This window comes from Sebastes fasciatus, chromosome 4 (genome assembly GCF_043250625.1).
Source record: "Sebastes fasciatus isolate fSebFas1 chromosome 4, fSebFas1.pri, whole genome shotgun sequence".
NCBI classification, from domain to species: Eukaryota; Metazoa; Chordata; class Actinopteri; order Perciformes; family Sebastidae; genus Sebastes; species Sebastes fasciatus.
Genome location: NC_133798.1, coordinates 6,308,466 through 6,332,329, shown reverse-complemented (window position 1 = coordinate 6,332,329; position 23,864 = coordinate 6,308,466). Strand labels below are relative to the sequence as shown.

The window sequence follows — 23,864 nt, the reverse complement described above, 5'->3', positions numbered from 1 at the left end:
ATTTTCAAGTGATTATGATATTTTGTCCCACATTAAAAGCAGCATATGAGAGAGAGACTAGAGGAAAACAATCCAGATGGTGGCAGAAGGGTGAGGGGTGGGTGGGGGGGGGGGGGAGTAAGTGGACATGGTGTTCCACAAAACCTCTTGGGAGTTTTCTGTCTTGACTCGTAAAGGGAAACCAATCAAACACACAGTGTACAGGAAGAAACAATGTATAATGTATAAGTCATTAGCCTACAACCCACCGTGAAAGTATAGGGAACACAAAGGAGCCAAGAACTAATGGAGTCCACGACTATTACTCATCATTGGAAGGCACTTTAACAACAGGTAGGTAAACTTTGTGGCTCTATTGTTCATGCTGAGCTAAATGTGTCGAATTTTTCCACTGAAACCAAAAACAGAGTCAGTGTCATTGACCCTCTCTGATCCCCTGCAGCTGTTTGACCTGCACCAGCTACTGAGGGAAGTTTGTTTATAAAGTTCTCCGAACCGGCCGCCCTGTTTACGCCTTCCAGCTTTCCGGACCTCTTCAAAAACACAGCAAGACGGGTGCCAAGTGGCCCCGTGGCTGGAGCCAGCACAAACAGGCTATCTGAAGGGGAACATCATCTTTCAGTGCTGCACTTCAGATTTCCTCATGCAATTCTAAAATGTGTGCGTGGGTGCTATCTTTGAATAACAAATTTAATCGGAATAAGGGACAATAGTGAAAGAACTGGCTCTGAGAAAGCTTGCGTAGGATGTGACTGATAGGTTGAGCGTCTAGGGACTGTACGGAACTTATATTGGTTATGTTTTACTTTCTTAACAAGCAAGACCCTCCCACAGTTTTTTGGCATCATTGGGCAAAACTTACACTCGGCATATTGTAATTCAAGTATCTGAGAGAAAACTAGATTTCACCTCCTCATGGCTCTGTTTTCAGGCTTTAAAAAATCTAGCCTAGTGACGGGAGACTTTGACCAATCACAGGTCATTTCAGAGAGAGAGAGCGTTCCTATTGGCTGGTGGGCGGTGCTTGGTATTTTGTCAACAGATCTCAACATGGCTGCCGGGTCACAAACTTTCTCATTTTACAGCTAAACAGTAAACTACAAGATGTTTCTGAAAACATCTGAGGAGAGAAATAGGCATTACAGTAACAGAATATTGATTCATATTTGATCAGCGCTGCCTAGTTTGACCGTTTGGTCGGAGTTTGCAAGTGATTGACAGCCGGCTCTCATATACAGCAGTTGGACGGCAGACTCCAGATCAGCTCTGACTGCTTGTTTTCCTCCGGTCTGTGATATCCTGCAGATGCCATTAGAAGCACCGGACGACACAGAGGAACATGATTCAGATTACCTGTCTCATGCACTACTGTCAGGATATAGTGACCGTTTTATAAAAATAACTTTTAATCATATTTGCTCCATTTCTACCCACTGCTGCTTTAATATTTTCTTTGGACCCCACAACACAGACATATTATCACCTTATAAGTTGATATAGTGAATTTCCACCAAACACATACAGCAGATAGGGAGCAGCAATAGCATCTAATTGAAGTCGTGTTGTTGGCCACCATCTTTGTTTTGGTCTCCATCAACTCCACAGACAAATATCTGGCTCTTTAGCCGCTAAGAGCTCCACCATGTGGTGCTGCTGCTGGAAACGACGCTATGAGAGCAGAGAGAATGAGTCGCAACAGTTACGTTTCAGGCCATACAACCAAAACAATGAGCTGAAAGATACTAAAGTGCTCCATAGAGCTGAGGGGAACAGCAGACCTGGGTGATGTATTTGTCACATCTCATTTGACCTATTTTTGTTACAAAGTATTTATCGTAGATGCTTTAAACAAAAGGTGGAACGCAAGGTTTATATAATACATGTCACATGGAAAGGCTTAAATAAAATATGAATCTGGGATTCATATTTGTATACAGTCCCTTATTCTCTTCACTGTGTAACAGCATTAGACTACAGGATGCAAAACAAGACAAGCCAAAATGTCGACACTGGTATTGTATCTGTCTAACCTTCCTTCTGTCAAGGTGCCTTTGTTATTCACAGTAACAAGGCCATCCACCTCAGTATCATCTCATGTATCTTTACCACACAGGAACAGTTTCCTCCAGAGCCATGTAAGGAATAGAGCAGAGGTTGACACACCAGGATGTTGTGCAGAATGTATTCCTGTCAGGGTGGGACCACATTGCTAAGGACAACAAGGCCACTGACCTGAGGTTCTCCAGTCTGGTCTCACTGCAGTCGGGAGTCAACCCCCCCCCCCCCCGTGTTTCTGGCTGCTCAGTTACTCCCTCTGCCGTAGATCTAACAATCTGATTTGCTGACTAGCTAGCTGATTTGATCTCAGCAACTTTTTTTTATCTTTATTGGATTACGGTGATCTGCTCTATATGAATGCACCTGACCAGTGCCTAAAGAAGCTGGATACTGGTTACCATTGTGCTTTACATTGCATTACTGGCTGTGGAAATCTGGTTCAGCACTGTACCCTGTATGCTGCTGCTAAATGAACATCTCCCTATGTCCGCAGACTTTCCCATTGGTCGGCTCTTATATATAAATCGCTCCTTGGACTGGTTCCTTCGTATCTGTGTGCATACATGTGTACAAACCGCAATCAATATGGCCTGTTCTACAGATGTTGGTCCCAAAGGTTAGAACGGAGATAGGCTAAAAAAAGCTTCTAAATATGCTAGTCCTTCTTCCTGGAATAATGTACAGAAGGACCTGAAACTGTCAGAGCTGGTTACTACTGTACGGGGGAATTTAAGTCCATTTTAAAGGATCGACAAAGTGGCACTATATATAGGTCGATGTGATTGCTCTTGAATTTCTCACTGAATTGTTTTGAGATTGACCTGTTTGTGTGTTATAGCAAATTTTGGATGTCATGCTCGTTCACTTGTGGTGTGTGACTGTTGTATTCTGTCTGCTTGTATTGCTTGTTTTTATTGTTGTAACAATGTCTGTGCTGCCCTTTTGGCCAGGTCACTCTTGGAAAAGAGATTTTAATCTCAATGAGTTTTTTACCTGGTTAAATAAAGGATATATTTATTTGTACGTACAGCCATCCTGCAGGATGAAATCAGAGTAAAAGATCGAGTCCAGCATCCAGACAATTGACACCAATATAACTTTTGAACCTTTGGATTGGCTGTCCATTGACCATTCAACACGTGATCCGTGGGTCACATTGATAGAAAATTCACTGTGGATGTTCCTGGTCCCCAGACAATGGTGACCTGCTGACCTCTCCTCCATAGCACCACCATAACACCTGCATTTTCAAATGTGCATACAAAGATGTAACAAAATCTAATCCCCAAGAAACTGGTCTGATTGAGTAAAATGTTCACATGTTGAATGGACAGATCTGTATCATGAATTATCATGTTTACAAGCTTCCATTTGAACCTTACGCACTGAACTTAAATTACTGGCATAAAAATTGGCCAATGCTGTGAAAGGTGACAAACCCATTAGAAATGCACTGCTCCGTACCGCCGCCCGGCACCCAGAGTATACGAATGTCGTAACAGTCACTGTTGGCCGATTCAACACAGCTGTATGTCTCGCCCCCTCTCCCTCCCCCTGTTGTTGTAATCACCTTGAGCTCCATAACACCCAGCAGTGCCTCCACCCAGAGGAGCTATGGGATGAACAGGAAGTCTAATTCTAGACCACTTCCTGTATGACATTCCTGACCTGAGCTGCCTTCCTGCCAGACTCTCCCATGCTCCGTATGTAAAGCACATCTATGGTTCCACCGGCCACACTTTTACATTCCTTTGTATGTGTGTGTGTGTGAATGTCAATATAGGAGAAGAGTGTGGTAAGACATTAAGAAATGGGAAGTATGTAAACCCATTAAATCTGCTGTGCATTGTGCACTGATTTCAACATGTTTTCCATTGGAAAGAAAATGGAAATATCAAAGTGATATAATCTAATGTTGATGAGTCATTCAAAATTTGACATATTAGCCTTTTGTAACAGCACTAGCAGGCAAACCCCCTGCCTGGATTGCTAAAGTTCAATTACGGATATCCACAATGTGAATTGTCCACAATGTGACTCTTATTCACAATGTCCACAATAATCCACAATGTGAATTGTGGATATCTGTAATGAGAAACCCCATACACATGAACGGCAAAAGTAGTTTGAATCGTACTAGTCAAAATGTAATTACGGATATCTAAAATTAGAGTTTTGCCTAGTCAGAATAGAATTAGGGATATCTTGAATTAGAGTCTTGACTAGGCAAAACGACATTGCAGATATCTCTAATAAACATCCTGTCTAGATATTAAATGTTAAAACGGCTTGCCATAGATTCCCTGTACATTTCTCGACACAGCCCGATCACTGATGTCACAGAAGGTGTTTCCTATCAACTGTCAAAAGTAAAACACCCTCTGTGACATCACTAGCTGGCTGCAGCCAGAAAAGCAACATGCTTCATGTAAACAAAAGTGCCTTTACAGACGGGCGGTCTGGGATTCACAGATGAATCCATGCACATAAAAATAAATCCTGAGATCTGTTTTGAAGCTCTCAATTATAACTGAACGAAATTACACTTCACTAACTCCCACAGATCTCATTTCTCAAGGTGTTTCGTTTCTATTTGATCTTACTTGGCCAAGGCGTCCTGGCTGGCGTCCTGCTGCTGTGGGATGTTGCTAACCAGCTCAAAGGTGAAAGGTCGAGCACACGAGTCCCTCTTCTACAGGCTTGACACAGCGACTGGGTGAGCTGGACAGAGAAATGCTGCCCTCTGTTACCTGGGAGGTTAAAACAGAAAACAGAATGAAAGTAACTTGGAGACTCAGCCTGTTGGTCTATCCATACCTTAGTTTCTCTGTCATCGGGGTGGTTCCAGTAGTGCATGCTGCATTCCACCAGAACAAAATATCGGCGATGCCACACCCCATATCCACTGATCAACTCTAACAGTCTGGGAACAGATCCAGAAAAAGAGTGAGTTTAAGTCAACTAAATGCAGCGAAAATGTTTAAAACAGTTTTCCAACATTTAAGGAAAATGTCCACCTCATCTCTTTTAATCAGCGTAATTCCCACTGGAGTCTAGTGTAAATCTGCTTCTAGTCTGTGAATCTTAAGATTTAAAGGTCCCATATTGTAAAAGTGAGATTTCCATGTCTTTTATACCATAAAGTAGGTTTAAGTGCTGTATAAACACAATGAAAGTATCAAAACGCTCAATCCATGGAGAAATACCCACAGTCCGTATTCAGAAACTGTGTCTTTTGAAACAAGCTGTCAGGATTTTTGTCCATTTGTGATGTCACAAATCTACAACATTAAGACCATTTCACAGTTTTAAAGGCAAGCATTCTAAATGTGTCCCAGTTTATTTCCCGCTGCAGTTTGATGTGAACGACATCAGCTGACAGGAAGTAAACATGGACCCAAGCTGTTGCCTAGCAGCGCAATTCCGTTGAAATGCACTAAAATGGAGCGTTTCAGACAGAGGGTAAATACAGGTATATTCAGGCAGACTATATGAGAAAAATAACGTTTTTTTAACATTACAGCATGTAAACATGTTCTAGTAGGAACATAAAATACAAGTATGAACCTGAAAATGAGCATAATATGGGACCTTTAAAGTCTGTATGACACTAAATTGCTTGTTAGCCATACGAGACAAGCAGAGACCCAATCTGTCACCTGGGTTGACGTCTCTCAGTCTACACACAACCTGAAGCTAAACCATGACAAGACTGAGCTGCTCTTCCTTCCAGGCAAAGCATCTCCCGTTCCTTGACCTCTCTCTGTCATAATTGAGAACTCTGTGGTTTCCCCGATTCGGGAGTGCAAGGAACCTGGGTGTGACACTGGATGACCAGCTGTCTTTCACTGCTGATGTCGCTGCGACAACCTTAGTTATGATAAAAATGTCCCGACAGCTCTGATGGAGCTGGACTCATCCTGAAGACGGCTGCCAAATGTTTTTACTAAATCAACCTGGAATCTGTGTGAAACAGCAAAACTGAATGATATATGTAGAAATCTCTGAAGGTCACTCACTGTTAGACCCCTTCACTGGTCCTGAGTTCATATTAAATGTGTGTTAAAAAGAATACGTGCACCCGTTGGGAGTTAAAGCATAACCATGTCAACTTTATTATTAACCTTTACAGTTAGAGACAGAACAAAGAAGAATATCAGTAAACAGTGTACATATAAAAAAAGGAAATATTACAAAAAATTGCCTATCTTAACTTGGTGTTATTGGAAGGGCGAGTGGTTCACAAGCGTTTCAAAGAAAAATGTACCTTCTTTTTTTTAACTTGTAGGATGAAATAATTGCTTTTTTTCACTGCACTTAAAGAGAAAATATAGCATTACAGAGTAGTCCTGAGAATGTGTACTCATTGACGTAGATGTATACAGTTTATATGTGTGTGTGTGTGTGCATGAATAAATGCATGTATTCTTAAGACAAGTTTTACATAATAGATTCTGTTCTGAGTACAAGTTCTGTTGTTATTCCTGGAATATAATATTGTGAAAAAACAAATAAACAAAAGGAAAAAAAAGGCCACTGTCAGCCTCCAGTATGTACACAATATAAGCATTTCCATCATCAACAAAAATCCATACAGGTAATATTTTATGTGCTGCAGGTGTAAGGTTCGTCCATTTAGCATTTTTGCTTTGAAGACTGCAGGCGATCTGAAAAACTCTACTAAAACAACAGATTACTCTATGAGTCACTGAAGAAAAACTAGAAGGGATTTAAAGAGTCGTTCTTCAACCTGACATATAGGATTATTAATATCGTAATTGTCATCACCATATGAAAATAAAACATGGGAACTCTTGGAAAGGTATATTAAAATGTGTCGCAGCACGCGGCTTTCTGACTCTGAATTGACTCCAGATTGGGTTTTTAGAGAACAGCAGAGGGGTAATGTTTCGCTGTGTGAGGATGCAGTTATGTAGAATATTCAAAAGTGAAGTCAAGAGACAAAGCTGTGGCTGAATTGGCAAACTTATCCAAACAGTTATCCTTCTGGGGAGTCCAGGATAAAAAAAGGAAGATTAAAGGAATATATCAGGTTTTTGATGAATTGACCCTCTGGTGGTTTTACACACAAAGGGAAAATATCACAAAAAGCTGCTTCAGATCTATGACGACATCCATCACTTACATCACGATATAAAACATCTTTGTAATCACTGTAAATCACCTGTAAATGAGGCTTTTTGCATAATGTCTTCTATTTAAATAGGAAACACACACACTGCAATGACAATATTCTGGGCTGCTGTTAACACACAATTACTTCTCTCCCTTCTTTTTGTCTGATTCAGATCAGACAGCATCTACGACCTCAAACACAGCATTTAATAAAACACACCTGCTCATTACACACACACCACTGGAAGTCCCGCCTGAAGGCCCGGTCACACCAACAATTAAAAAAAAACAGCAACATTTTCATCGGTGAATTGGTTTGCAAGGGCGGATTTTTCACATTGAGTTTGGTGAACTTCAATAAAAGGGCAAATTTGTGCTGTCGACCAGCTGTGAACAGAGAGGCCGAGATAGAGGAAGCTGTTGAAGCTTATTAGCTGCGTTGCACCATCCGCTTTCATTTAATCTCCTCTGTCCACAGTGCTCGAAGTGGAAAAAAATAAGTGTCGGTACTTCCCTTATTCACATGTTGTGTGTCTGCCGCTATCAGCAATCTCTTGCTCCTATTAATTTATTATTATTTCTTTAATCATGTTATACTGTGTCCGTCATTACCAGTTGTGATTTTATTGCTATATTATTTTACTCTCCTACAATAGGCCCTGTAATACTCCAATAAGTAGTGGATGTGGTGGGTTTGTATATTTACCCAGAGCGTTGATAGTTTTCCTGTGTTAATTGTAGTATCTCTCTATAATATATATTAGGATGCCTAGAAATCACCACCAGCCAGTCAGACAGGCAGGTACACATGCAGAGCTGAGCTGTGTGAGCTATTCATTCAGGTTTTAGGAGCAGATGCTCCCAAATATTATACAGAGACACATTCTGAATTTATACATCGAATAAAAGGATCAAAAAAGATAATTTGAAGGTTTCTGACTTAAAACTATGCAATTTTACATAATTTTGGACTATTATTAGATAACTCCAAAAAAGTTTAAAGACAAAACTCACTATAGTTGAATAGTTATTTTTTATTATTTATCACAGTCTTCGTCTGAACATTTAACTCTTCTGGAAATGTTTGCCCTGTAAAAATCATATTCTATAAATCTAAAGAGCAGATTCAGAAAACTCTTAAATAATTGTTACATTAATGATATTTGCGACGCTCCCCACATTGTTTTTATGTTCACAGGGCTTATGAGACGAGGCTCAAATACGCTGGCGCTGCGTCATATGATTATGAATCTCCCACAGAAGCTGATACGGAGAGGGCAGAGGAGAGTACCGGCGAGCTTGTGAGAAGTTCCGGTACGCAAGAAAAAGTCACGGTACGCCGAGGAGTAAAATGAAGAAAGTGCCGGTACCGAGTACCGTCCCACTTCGAGCGCTGTCTGTCGCAGTAAAAAACTGCTTCAAAGAAGAGGAGTGGTTTGTAGACAGTTATGAGAAAGGAATCAACAAACATAAATCACAATACGTTAGCAAACCTATTGTGATTTATTCAAAAGACGTATTTGTACTGTCTACTGAGGGGAGTAAACTGGGGGAGTAAACTGGGGGAGTAAACGGCCCAGTGCTGAAAAAATAGAAGTTCAAAAAGCTCCTGTGATTCCTTAAAGACTCACCGATCATCATTTCGCTGGTCCACTTTCTGGTGTGACCGGGCCTTAATCCCAATCTGACTTCTCCCTACTCAGCTGCCACCTGATTCAGTTACCTTCACTCACATACACTCTCCCTTCTCTTAACACACTCTTTATGCGAGTGTTTTACCGTGTATACACTTGTGTTAAGTTGTTGAGAACAATAAAAGAAAGAGCGTCGAGGAGAGGGGTAGTACGTCTATCTGCAGATCTAATGGAATATCTAGAGAACATACAACTACTACATGTGTACAAATGGCTATGCATGGTCCCTGCCATGTGTTAACTCCGCACTGTCGCTCAGAGGAACTCGAGCTTCTCCTCTTTGTCAGGAAATATAGGAAAATAGAATTTCACAAAAACATGCATTCCCCATGAAAATGAAAAGGTTTCAACAGATACAGAGAGACCCTGCAGAGAGACGAGCATGTGGGCTGCTGTGGGCGTTTGCATGTGTGTATGTGTGTGTGTGTGTGTGTGTGTGAGAATGGCGTCCATGTCACGCGTGGTGCATGTTAAACGTAACAGGAATGCGCCGTTGAGTGTTATATCCGTTTATGTGTGCGTATGTTCGGCGGGCCACAGTACATGTGAACTTCAGAGGGGATGAAGAAAAAATTGAGTTTGTGTAAAACTGAAGAAACAGGTCGTATCTCTTCAAAAGATTTTTCCTTTCTTCTTGTTCTTTTCCATCGTCCTGCGTTAGAAACAAGAGAAAAAGTGAGAACATTACTTCACGATCTTGCACAGTAGCATGGATTGTTCGTTTATTGGGCTTTACAGGCACATTGGGAGAGTACTGCTGCAGCCATCTTTAACGGTCGACTCACCCAAATCACAAAAGAATAAATAAAAAGCATCTTTTTTCTTTTCTCATTTGAAAAGCAGATAGTGTCGTTCTTTTGGCCCAGAATTCCATTTGGTGGAACTCACACAGCCGTGAGAAAATAACAAAAGGGAGAGTATCATTTGATAACTTCATATAAGACAACAATTAGAATGAATTAAATGACAATGATGAAGACCTATGTCGATTGCAACGGTCATTTTAAACAATTATTGCCATGTAAAATAAAGGCATTTTAATTTTGTTCAAACACTACGGTGTGCCTTGGATTATCTTTGAGGGAGACTTGCATTTTGTACTTTTTTGAGACCATATTCCACCCATGCAATGAGCCCTTCATAAGACTGAATCAGAGACAGTATTACTTTGTAATGTTTCGCACATCCATGTTGTGTGTGATCCTGTTTATGTCAACTGTGACTACCTATATTTCAAATTATATTTTGTGCCAATTGAGGTGAAGTTGTAAAGATTTCGTTGCTATTCGTACTGGTAACCTTTAGTGGTCAGTGAAAGTAGCACGTTATGTAATTCTGTGTCGCGAAAGGGTAAGAAAATGTGCTTAAAATGAAATGTGCCACAGCGGTAACGATATACAGCTAATGTCTTATTTTAGAAAAGAATCATGCCAACAATATTGTCAAAGGACATTTTGTTATATGTATCAGTAGACTAGACATACTGCAGACTGAACAAATGTTGCCAGTTAAACAGCTATATTAGTCAGCTGTTGAGAAGTGGGAGTGTTACTGACTTGGAGGCGTCCAGTTTCTGCTGCTCGAGGATTCTCTGCTGAGCCTCCCAGTTGTGCTTCTCGTCCTCATACACTCGTCTCTTCTCCTCCAGCTCTTTGTACTGCGCCTCCAAGTTCCTTTTCATCTGTTCGTGGCGTCGCTCCAGCTGAGGGTAAAAAAAACCCAAAACATTAGATAGACTCACTCTTAAGTTGTATGTTTCCTTCAATAGCACATGTCATCACCATCAGTCATTCATTTACTTAAAGAACTAGTTTTTGATCTGGTTATCTTGTCCCTTGTCCACTTGTGTGGCTGCACTGTGTGTGCTACGTGCATGTTGTGTGTGTGGGGCACAATATACATCCTTTACAGCTCCGGTGTTGGTTTTTTTAAAAGTCTGTATCAGTTCTATAAAACACAACTTTTCATCTCTCTATCTCACACACACATATCCTCAAACCCACCTCGGCCTCTGAGTCCTTCAGCTTCTGCTTCTTCTCCTTAACCTTCATTTCAAAGACCTGTTCCATCTCCGCCTCCATCTTCTTCATTTTCATCACGTGCTCCCTGCGCTCTTCCTCCATCTGCGCCAGGGGACTCCTGTTGACCACAGCGAAGGCAGGAGGTTAATTGTTTAGTTTGTTCACCTTTAATAATAAAAACTAAAGGGAAGCTGTGACGAGCTGCCATTGTAGGTTTTTTTTCCACATTTAAAATAGTGTGTTCTCTTTCTGTAAAATGAGGGGAAGCAGTAGTTTAGTAACTGAGGCATACTTAGTGAGCTGTCCCTTGGATTTGGAATTGTCCACTCCGTTACAGGTGACGGCAGCGAGTTTCTTACTGCGGTAATTCTCATAGTGGACATTGTTGGTGACGTCCTTCAGATCCTGCATATGGGTCCTATGGAAGGGGAGGAAAAAGAAAATAAAACTAATCAGGTGCAGTAAGCCTGAGGGAGGATTGGGAGGAAAGAAGAGGAACGGAACAGGAGAGAGAATCCAGAAGAAAGATACAGCTTATAAAAGGAACAAGCTAAAGCTACAAAGGAATTGTACATACTGTATATTAATCTTTGACTATTGCTACATACAGTAGATATCTGAGACAATACAAAGCATTAACTGTAAACTAAAGTGGGCATTAGAAGACATTTGTCAGCCTCTAGTGGTGTCTCTGGGTAAGAAATCAAGTTGGACATATCATGAAGAACTCACTTTCTCAGTGCTTGTGTACATACATTTGGGTATCTGGAGTGTCTACCAACCCACAAACTATGAAACCCAGTCAGTTTTTTTGTGGGTTGCCTAAATCAGAAAACATGTGATTCAACGAGCCATTCGGATCCCCTTCCTATGTCACATGGAAGCTCATTAGAATATACCGCCCCCAGCTTGAGAACTACCTTTGCAAAGCTGCACCATTTTCTTCTCGCAAGCCAATCAGAGCAGACCGGGGCTGCGGTCGAAAAGTCAAAAAATTACGTCCTAATGTCTTTTCCTAACCATTTTTCCTTGACCTCGGTTGAAAACATCATGAGGTCAAGGAAAGATGAGAAGCAGAATTCAGAAGGACTTAGGAAAAGACAACTGCGGCGTTGAGAGAATCCGACTGCACTTTCACTATAAACTCCGTAATTATGATGCAACGGCGGCGGATGTTAGTGACGAGGGTGATGAAACTACAATGTTCTGAAGATGGACTACAGAAGGCGCTGCTTCCCTCCCGTGCATTATTAAATATGTCCTTCAGTGACAAACTGCTTCACTGGCGATGTGTGAAAGAGAGATACCACATGTCCTTCTGCTGCTGGAACACTTAGGGATTATCTGACCTAATGTGGACAACCCAGAAAAATAAAATTACTTCATTACCAAGGTTTGAATTGAAATTAAAAAAGGAATAACCTACAGGCTAGCACAAAGTTGATATGATAAATATTGTTATGGTGAAGGAATAGAACCATTAAATGTATATTTCTTCCTTCTCCTTTTTGGACGTAATATTTATTTATGTTGATTATTTGTTTGCTCTATGTTTACTGCTCATTTGATTTGTTATTCTTGTTTGTTTTTTTACTTATTTGTTACTTGTTCGACATAAATAAATAGAAATAAAGTGAAACCAAGCAGTAGTCACTGTCCACTCCTATTTATCAACATGAATCCCAATTAGTATATGACTGTATGGAAATATTACGCAAGATAAGTTGTTTGTTTTCATGAAAGGTAGAATGTTGCATCGCTTTTAAAAGTTGCGGCCGCAAGGAATTGTGGGATGTCATTTTCTCCTTTCCTTTGGTAAAGGATGCTCCAGTGTATCCTATGCTAAAGGAGATAATAAAGGAAGCATTGAAGCACCTTTCCTCAGCATTTAGAGGATTCAAACAGCTCTTATCATGGCTGCTACTGAGATACTTCCGGGTCATTTCACTCCGTTAGGAACCTTCCTGAGAGAAAAAGGACTTTTTGATCCTGGGCTTTTTCGGTGTGTGTGTGTGTGTGTGTGTGCGTGCGTGCGTGCGTGCGTGCGTGCGTGTGTGTGTGTGTGTGTATATTCCGAGAGACAGTATGTTTTACCTGATCAGCATGTTGCGTAGCACAGTGAAATCACAGTGTTCCCCATTCTCCACTGAAACACACAGGGAGAGACACACAGATATCAAAATTACTACACATGAACACTTCTCCTAGTAGTAGTAATCAGAATAATCTTATACAGTCTTAGACCTGTCGCACAGGTGCTAAATAACTGCAATGAACTCTGGGTAAATGAACCAGATTTACTGGGTAAGTAACTGTCAACTGCTGGGGGTCTATACTCTGGCTGTGTGTTCACACTGAGGAACGTCCCAGCAGAAACACACTTTATTATGTTTTTGGTGAGTAAGATCAACACAACTGTGTTATTTATATGATTAAAAACATATAGTGTGTAGTGGTAATATAGAAACAAAGATTAGCAAATATAAGCAAAACATCACCAAGTTAAAATGTTAACATGTAGTTAATCTCTATGGAGACCTCATGGTACAAACACAAGCATATCACAGAATGTCAAGTTCATTCATTCATTTGGTTGTAAAGGGAGGGGCACATTGGGAGAAGTGACAGTATTAAGGAGGCTATGTACAATGTGAGTTGTAGTAGCACATTAACAGGGCACAAAGGGCAGAAGGACATCAGGCCATGATCACATAGGACGGGTTTAATATGAGCACACGGCTTTCATTCTGTTTTTTTCATCGGATTTTGTCGACAACAAACTGGTCTGGAGCACCGGACGAGACGCTGGGTTCCCCCTTCGACAGCAAACAGTGCTGTTGCAAACTTATTGTGTGCAGCTTAATATCAGGATAACGGGTGTGAATGCATATGCAGCGGTAGAGGCCCTATGCTCTACTACATGACGTTATGTTGGAGCCTTCAGTGTGGTCGGCTGAGACACCTGTCAGTCAGTCATTGTGGCTAATGCCCACTAATCCCCTTTTTCCCACCAAAAGTAGCGCATTATGCCGCCTCTTTGCTCATTTTACGATTAGCCGTGAGTTAGGCTGTGACTGCCAACCCACATTGAACTTCACAACGGCTCTTCAGAAACCTCTGGGTGACGTCACGGAGACTACATCAATATTTTATAAAGCCTATGGTCACATAGCATCGAACTGGAAAAGCGATGAAAATGTGCGCGTCCACCCGAATTTCATGTTTCCATCACTGCCGATTGGAGCTGGAGCCGATAAGTATGTGATAACGTAATAGGGGTGGGCGGATCGATCTCAAAATATCGATACTACCGATACCTTCGTCTGGTTTTGAAGATCGATTCTAGCGTCAATAGAATCAATACAAAAAAAGGGATCAGTTTCTCTCTTCTACACCCATCTGTATTTCATCAAAGAGTAGAACTGTCTGTATGATGATCTGTTGAACTGTTTTCCCTCTCACTGCTGTTGTGATGTTGTGTGCATTCAAACAACATAAGCATTGTGCACGCGTTGTGCGCGCACAGCAACACGCACCCAGACTACCTACTCTGACAGACACATGACGGCTGGAGAAAGGGGAGCATGTTTGGAGCTATATCACAGCTGTAAGTGATGGTTGAGGGTAGTTTGTGCTTTTTTTTTTTTTTTTTTGCGCTTAAAAAGTTCGACAACATTAATTATTCTCAACAAATAATTGTTCGTACTTTGTTTATTATTAAAAAATATATATATTTTTTGATGTTTGCACATTCAATTTACAATAATAAATTATTATATATTATTATAAATTATTTGCCTTTAAAAAGTGTCCTGCTTTTTTAACATGCATGTGATAAGTAATTACCAGTGGAAAGCAACATGAAAGTACATAAACAGCTTTTAATTATAGAAGGTATCGTAATCAATATTGGCAATTCTGGCCCTGTATAACTTGGTATCGGATCAAAAACTAATTTTAAGGTATCGCCCACCCCTAATAATGTACAGCGAGCCGGTCATTGTTGTGAAAGAAACCCAGACGGGTGACGGCTACTTACTTAAGAAATCAATAATTTGACACATAAACGGTCCGCCAGAGTCCGACATCAGAACTGCGCCCATAGCAACGGTATGTTATACATAGCAACGGTGTGTTATACATAGCAACGGTCTGCTTTACATAGCAACGGTCTGCTTTACATAGCAACGGTCTGTTATACATAGCAACGGTCTGCTATACATAGCAACGGTCTGCTTTACATTGCAACGGTCTGTTATACATTGCAACGGTCTATTATACATAGCAACGATCTGCTATACATAGCAACGGTCTGCTTTACATAGCAACGGTCTGTTATACATTGCAACGGTCTGTTATACATAGCAACGGTCTGCTATACATAGTAACGGTCTGTTATACATAGCAACGGTCTTCTATACATAGTAACGGTCTGTTATACATAGCAACGGTCTTCTATACATAGTAACGGTCTGTTATACATAGCAATGGTCTGTTATACATTGCAACGGTCTGTTATACATAGCAACGGTCTGCTATACATAGTAACGGTCTGTTATACATAGCAATGGTCTGTTATACATTGCAACGGTCTGTTATACATAGTAACGGTCTGCTATACATAGTAACGGTCTGTTATACATAGCAATGGTCTGTTATACATAGCAACGGTCTGTTATACATAGCAACTGTCTGCTTGCATAGCAACGATCTGCTTTACATAGCAACAGTCTGTTATACATTGCAACGGTCTGTTATACATTGCAACGGTCTGTTATACATAGCAACGGTCTGCTTGCATAGCAACGATCTGCTTTACATAGCAACAGTCTGTTATACATAGCAACGGTCTGTTATACATAGCAACGGTCTGTTATACATAGCAACGGTGTGTTATACATAGCAACGGTGTGTTATACATAGCAACGGTCTGCTATAAAGAAATAACATACCGTAGAACGCTGTGATTGACCAATCAGAATCCGTTATTCAACAAAGCTGTGTAATAAATACCTGTGACTACTGCTGAGTAGTTTCATCACTACGAGCGATCTCTTTCACGTTACACAGTCGTAGAAACACAAAACTCACAGCTGAGTTTTGTGTTTCAGAAAAGAAAGACGCCTCCTATCTGATCACAGCCTTTCACCGTTGGACGCCACATAGTTAGAACGAAGAGGAGTTGTTGGTCAGACAACAGTAAACAGAACTGGTCTCATTTCAACATGGTTACAGTTAGATGATCGTGAGTTTTCATCTTAACAACAAAGACAATGGTTACACGGTCAGATGGGATTCTGGAAAAGGACTGCAGATAAACTTTTGCTGAGGATGTACAGTATGTGGTGGATTTCCCGCCTCCTCTTCATCAAATACGCTGCTCCTTATTGGTTAGCCTCCACCTCACGGGCAGTCAATCATCATGAGGGGGAGCGGATAAGGAGGACACCTTACCATTGATGAAACTTAAGAAGTCCCGCCCCTTGGCATCCCAAGCCAGCCATTGACCTTCTGTCTCTTCTAGAGGAGGGAGCTCTGACGGAGGGGAGGGGTACGGTTTTTCAGTTACTGTTTGCGCCCAGCGGGGGGGTATAAATCTGGGTCTGGAGCAGCTGGGTTTATTACGGCTCAGACCTGGCCCGGTTCGAGCCCAGATTCGGCCTATGTTTAGCCCAGATTCAGCCCAGATTTGGCCCGGATCAACACCATAACCTGCATGTGTCCAAGCTGACTGACTAAAGAACGCAGGGCTTGTAGAGGGAGTGTGGTGGTTGGAGGGGAGGGTGTTATATGAGGATCTAGGCATGACCAGCTGGGGGTGCAAGTCTCAGTGAGGGAATAAGTGGAGGAGCTAAGTGGGGTCAGGGGTCATAAGGAAAAAAAAAAAAAAAAAGGTTGGAACTAATAGTATTCAGATCTTATTTGTTGATGAATGGCAGAAAATACCTGATGCAAACTCTTCTCAAACTTCTTTAAAAACATCTAATCATTTTAGTTTTTATTTGTCAATCATGGACGTTAATGGAAAATTGTCCATCAGGTGTTTTGAGCCTGAGCGCTTTATCCACTAGCAGCGTGTATTTAGGCCATGATGATGAACTGCATTGGTTTAATGAATCAAGAGCACACAACTGTTTCAACAACATGTTTCTACATTAACATTCAAATATTCCAAATATGCTGTTAATGAGTGAGAATTCATGATACCAAACCACATGTTACCTTGATGACTTAAATGAGCTGCTACATGCCCCTTTTGAAAACACTAACTCAACCATTAACTGCTCATGAACCTATAATGAACCTATAAGCAATGCGTTAGGATGGTGGATCCCAGTCCTTGGTCCAGTGATACAGCAAAGGCCTGTACACCGTTATCTCACCCTGCACCAACACAACCGATTCAACTCTAGCGTAACACAGTGAGCTGAATCATGTGGTTGAAGCAGGACTGAAATGAACTGGGTACAACAGTATGGGATACCATAGGAGCAAAGAAGGGAACCGCACAGCGTTAGAGTGATTTACTTATTGCAGCTGTAGCTTCAGCACCAAAACAGCCTCTAGTGTTCTCCATGACTATTCACAGCATCAGACCTGGGGCAACAAGTGAGTATGTGAAGGCGTTAAACCTGCTGAGGACACCAGACTCATTTTGAGATAATGTGCAGGGTAAGCTTCATTAAATGCACCTTGCAGGATAATTCCTGTTTATTACAACCTTGGTCTTGTTTTTGTAATTTGGGCCATCAGTCTTACCGGTAATAAAAACATTATACTCCCCGAGAGAATTGCTGAGATCTGGGTACACAGTGTGGACATTAAAAAGGAAGTCTGACGGAGCAAGAAACACTCAGCAGTCAGTCATCAGACGGGTTTTCAACAAACCTCCAGGTTAGCCAAACATGTTTGGAAGAGAAAATCTAACTATAAAGGCCAGAAAATCTCTGACTGTCTGTGTGTGTGTGCGTATGTCCTTCGCATATCTTGAGAACCGTTCATCCGATCTACTTCACACTTGGCGGGTGTATTGCCGGGGACCCCATGGAGTGCTTTGTCAAATTTGGTGCAATTTAGACATGTTCAAAATGAATACACTTTGTATAAACGAGCACACAGCGCTCTGTGCAGCAGCGGGGGAGGGGCTTCAGGGTTCTGCAGTTCACTTTACGACCAAACTCTTCTTCATTTCCCTGGAGTCAACACTAGAGGATAGCAGATTGAACCAGAATGTACAGTATATCACCGGTGTGATCGTGAGTAAGCTGTGGGTGTGTTTTTCCCCTTCGTAAGTAAGACTGTATTTCCCCCGGTGTCAGACTTGATACTAACTTATAACACCACCAACGTTAGCGCCAGCAAAACACCTCCGCTAATTAAATCCATGCTCGACGTTATTACCACAGTCATTATGTCAAAGCAAGCGACTAATAGGGCTATTTGGAAATGACCTCCTTTAAGTGTATTTCACCAATGTTTATGGCCGCGAGTAACAGCGACCTGGGTGTGTTTTTCAGGTGTGGGTTTAGTGATTTGGGGTTACCGAGGCAAACGTTATCTAGCTTTACTTTTCACCCTCTCTAACTGGGAATGTTGGTATTGGCAGTGGTAGAAGAAGTAGGCCTAGTCAAAACAACTATTTATAGTAAGACTATTAATACAGCACAGTAAAAGTCCTGCATTCAAATTTTAACTTTCAGTGAAGACTGAAAGTGAGGTATTATCAGCACAATGTACTTACATTTACTTAAAAAGGTACAGTGTGTAGGATTTGGCGGCATCTAGTAGTGAGGTTGCGGATTGCAACCAACAGAAACTTCTCTATTACTCTATGGCTGCTGGCTCCGTGAACAGGACCTGCAAGGTGGAGCTTTCAATTCTAATGCTGGATAGAATACTGAATAATAATGCATTATATTTGATCCGTTGCAAATCTGAATCTGCAACGTAACCGTTAACATTTCTCGGTCAGGTAAATGTAGTATTACAATGTTTTCCTCTGAAGTAGAAGTACATAGTAAGTAGTATACAGTTAACTTGCATATTTTTTTAAGTGCTTTGGGGGCCTTTTTGTTATTTTCGGGTACAATAAGTTAGAACAGTAACATAATTTATACTTTTCATATCTAAATAAATCCATAGCTGTTAGGGGTCCTTTTAGTCGGGGGACCCAGGCAGTTAACCTGCTCCTGTTCTTTTTTCGTGAACCAGAGTGTATTTCACCGGTGTTTCTGACCGTAGGAAGCCACGACTTGGGTGTGTGATGCAACTGTGTCATGTCAGGTGTATTGCTTGGGACCCAATGAAGCGCAGCGTCGAGTGTGAAGTTGTTTGTATGAGCGGTTCTCGAGAATGCTGCAACACAGCAGGCCAAGCATTAAGCCTGTTCAGAACCGGCATGTTTTGAACAGGCATTGCACTAGTAAAGACAAATGGTAAAATGATTACCAAAACTGTTTGACCTACTATACTTGTTGTAGTCTTCCAGTGCACTGAGGGATTATAAGCAATATTTTAGTTTTATCTCCACGTTAAGTGGTTCAGATACTCTGGCTACAATGTTGGCTTGTTTACAACCCGTCTGATCATCTGACTGCTCGTGTTTCTTGCCCTGCCAGACTTGGTTGTAATGATGCCACCCTGGTCCCACATCTCAGTAATTACTGTGGTGAGTAACTGATAGAACAAAATAATCCAAGCTATCAAAACAATACCTAAATTGTAATAAACTGGAATTACCCTTTAAAAACTTGACTATGAAATTAAGTGATAAAAACACAGACAACAAACATCATCATTCATGTGTCCTTCTGGTAGATGACGGGCTCTTTTGCCCCATGGTAACACCCAGCATACACTCTAATGAGTAACAATAAGAAGAGCAGAGATTGCTAAATTTACCTTAGGCATGAGGAATATCTTAAAAAGTACTTATGGACTGAGACAAGTTGGTTTATGTAGTGGGTTTTGTTCTGGTGTAGCCAGACTACCCAAATCTAAAAAGTGTCCAAAGATTGGTAAGATTCACATTAGAGCTCAACAGATATTGAATTTTTGAGGCAGACACTGATATCAATATTTGAGAGTTAAAAAAATTGAATAACTGTAGTATATATCTGCTGATATTTACATTTTAACATTAACACTAGACAAAAATCAGGTCTTTCACGTCCCTTATAAATTAAAAAGAAAATACCACTAATTTGTGAGGGAAATCTTTTTTTTTTTTAAATGATTTTTGGGTTGCCCGAAAAAATTTAATAAATAATTCCTGACAATGACTGATATATTTGACTTCAGGACATCTCTGACTACATACATGCAGAAAATCAAACATTCTTACTGTATTAATTTATATATTTTACAAAGTAAAAGTCCCTAGAAGTGTAAGATTAAACTTTTTCCCATGGTCTAGTGTTAAAAAAGTTAACAAAAATCGTAATATCGAATCGCAGTACTTGAAAATCGCAATACATATCGAATTGGCACCCGAGTATCGTGATAGTATCAAATCCGGAGATATAGGTATAGTCCAAGTACTATCCCGTTCAAGAATAAACCCCACAATATCAGCTACATTGAGTTACTCATATTTCATCTTCAGAATATCTAAATGATACACTATATTACTAATTGGCACTTCTTATGTAAGCTGGCTGCAGAGGCTCATTCAGCACGGTGTATGATGAAGTGTCAGCAAAGAGCAATGGGGCCCACATTCGACTGAGAACACATGAATGATTTTGGTGTCTATGTTTATGTTGCATTTCGACATATAATATGTTCCCAATTAAAAATGTCAATCTATGTTCTTCTTTGTTTTCAAATGTTTCCAAAATATGGTGTATCTCAGCAATTAGACAAGTATTCAGCCCAAGTCTGATTAGAGCATTGGTTTGACCATCAGCCTATAATGATGAGACAGCACAGCAACAGAAAAGTGGAGGGAAAGGAGGGATGGAGAGTTTGGGGTGGGGGGGGGCCACTCTGAGGAAGAGGAGGAGGAGGAGTAGGGGAGAAAAATGAGGCTGAACTAAAGTGAAAGATGGTTTGGTTTACCAAAAATGCCCTCTGTCAGTCATGGAAAAGAATAGACAAAGAAAAAAGAGAGAAAAGAAAGAATGAAAAAGTGAATGACTGATAAACGGTCAACCACAGAGCAACAAAGGTAAATTACTTTTTAAAAAGATATATACAGTATATCATCTTTCAGAGGAAACAAATGAAAACCAACACACCAGGAAGAGCAACAGCAGTTCATCGTGGCTAGTGGTGACACTGGTTGGGGTCAGTCAATGCTTGCTGCCATACTGAAAGAACATATCCCATAATACACTATGGCTCTATTTTTTTTCCAGAATCCCTATCAGGGTCAATACCAACACTACCGACAGGACTGTGTGCACGTGATTTGTTTGTGTTGAGGGGAAGGCGGGTGGGTGTATAAGGTGACAATGTATTAACTGCCTGCCAGGTAACTTCAAACTTGTCAAAATGTTATCTGATGATATCTTTAGGAACATGTTGCGCTCATTTAATCCCAAATCCAAGATAAGAAAAAGTAGTAAAACCCTGTAATTAAATGAGGAGGTTCTTTCTTGACCTTGGGAACACGTATGTAGTCAAAACTTCTAAATGCAAAATCCACTTAGTGAGCTATTCCAGAAGCTTTGGGACAATGTTTAAAGGTCAGTTCCCCATGTCCACCACTGCTAAACCTCCATTCATGCATGCAGACTAGGGATGTCACGATACCAGAAATCTAGTAATCAATACCAGTGAATTTCCACAATTCTCGATACCAAATTCGATACCATGTAATGTGCACATGTGTCTATATATATCCTCAGATTGCAAGCAGTAGTTTAAATTCGCTGACATGGTGACATTTCACCGGGTATAGGCTACCAGAGGTTGGACCAAGTCATTGTTTTGCAAGTCACAAGTAAGTCTCAAGTCTGTGCACTCAAGACCCAACTCAGGTCTGGAGTCCTAAACAAGCCATACGCGCTCTTCACCAAATGTAACGTCATTTTAACAGCAGAGTAACTGGATCCAACTGGTGCTCAGTAACGTAACGTTAGTTCTTCATGGTTTTCTCTTGAAACTTTACTGCATGCTGTTGGATTGGTTCAAACAAAGTAGATCTGGGGAGTTAAGTGTAAGATAATCAAATGCAAGACCCAATAACATTCACCGGAAATAAAGAGTCCAGAGGTCAATAAAAAAAAGAAAAAACACCACTTCTCAGAGATTTATACCGTCACCTTTTTAGAAATTTGGCATCGACTTGGTACCAAAGTATTGGTTCTTGTGACATCCCTAATACAGACTCAAAAACACGTGGATGATGACGCAACGGGAACGGAACAACTTTACTAATGTGAAAGCTGAGTGACAGGGGACTGGGGAAGGGGATGGGGAGGGGGGGCAATCGTACTTCGGCATGGTACGAATCAACGAATACGCCCTTAAAAGGCTTTCAGCAGCACGACATGGGAAAGCTTAAAAACACTTCAATTCTATGCAACCATAGCAACAGCGATAACTATTTGTTAAAATGTACAAAACTGTACCGCTCTACTACTGTCTGGATTTTCATTTACACACTTGCATACGATTCAACAACAAAAATGAGCCCTGGCTGAGACTTGCTGAAAGCCGGCTCGGCATTACCTTATTACTGTGATGGTTCAAATGTGCCCATCAACTTCTGTTCAACTTAAAAATCCAACAATAATAAAATAAAAAAATCATACTAAAATCTATTTCAAGACTAATCCTATAAAGCTCCAGCGGGGTGTATTACAATCATGTGCTATGTGGCAGTAAAACACTAACTTTCTACTTTAACAGGTTGCATTTGTTCATCAACTTATTTCCAGTCAAGAATACATTTTGACAAGCTGTTGTTATTACCTGGTAGTTAATACATTCATACAGGCTATGTCCCACACTGAGGAGTATCATGCTTTGCTCATCATGATAGAGATAATAATACTGGGACTGCTGGATACTCCCAAACACATCAACCTCCAAACGCCAACATGCGTTAGCTTCTCTCACGTCTGCCATCGTCTGACCGAGGCACAACGACATGCTGTGTATCAAATCAACTGACAACAAACAAAACATGCTCAATCATTGCCCCTTGTGAACTTTCAAAGTGTGCACACTACTTTTCTGGTTCATTTTCTTAGTTTGGCCACAAAATGGAAGCCGTGTCCTTCTTTTCTGGTCGTGGACCTGAGTGAACCTACCTTCCGCCACGCCCCACGGGTACTGCCGGCCTCTGACCTTCTTGCCGTTCACCTCGATTACCACGTTGCTTCCGACCACGGCCAGTGGCATCTTCTCCTGGTGTGGAGAGAGAAACAACTTTTTGGTTTTACTGCGAACGAACTGCTGCATCCAGCTTATTCTTGGATGGCGCATTGCTAACAGCTGTTGGATAGACTTCTTCGTTCTTCAATGTTTGTTTGGTAACTTCCTGTGGCAACAGATTGTACCGGACGTCAGTTTCATTTGGGTTAATTGCGTGAATCTTTGGGTTTGGATACTCTAAAAATAATAATAAACATGTCTGCTGACAAGTCTATTTGTATTTTTACATTCAATCTCCCGTCTAGTTCAAGTGTAATGGACTGACAGCATTTGTTACGGTGAGAGATTTGGCTTAGACTCAGATTTATGGCCTTGTCACGCCAAAAAGTGGAACAGCAAAATGTATCCATGTGTCCTCACGAAATAGTTGGTGCTAGATGCTTGGTAATTTAAGGACTACTTGCAAGGCTAGCTAATTAATTACTGTGGCTGGCAAGTTAACCGCTAACACACTAGCAAGCCAGGAACATGCTAGCACTAGTCGGTCACAATTAGCAATTTGTTGCCAGGGTTGTACATCACTTTCTTTCAATAAACAGTCATTGATGTGGGAAAAAAAGCTCTCAGAGCT

The 23,864-nt window shown here is 40.9% G+C and overlaps 1 protein-coding gene across 2 annotated transcripts in view; it reads right to left on the bottom strand.

The window, feature by feature from the left end:
• Positions 1-6,142: 6,142 nt before the first annotated feature.
• LOC141765587 (septin-7-like) overlaps positions 6,143-23,864 on the bottom strand; it is a 60,921-nt gene continuing 43,199 nt past the window's right edge. For both annotated transcript variants that reach the window (XM_074631668.1, XM_074631667.1), the window contains exons 8-13: positions 23,170-23,266; positions 13,004-13,055; positions 11,202-11,327; positions 10,892-11,027; positions 10,445-10,590; positions 6,143-9,540 (exon numbers count right to left, since the gene is read on the bottom strand). In XM_074631668.1, the coding sequence (XP_074487769.1) occupies positions 9,501-9,540; positions 10,445-10,590; positions 10,892-11,027; positions 11,202-11,327; positions 13,004-13,055; positions 23,170-23,266 (597 nt within the window). In that variant the 3' untranslated portion in view covers positions 6,143-9,500. The remainder of the gene's footprint in view (positions 9,541-10,444; positions 10,591-10,891; positions 11,028-11,201; positions 11,328-13,003; positions 13,056-23,169; positions 23,267-23,864) is intronic.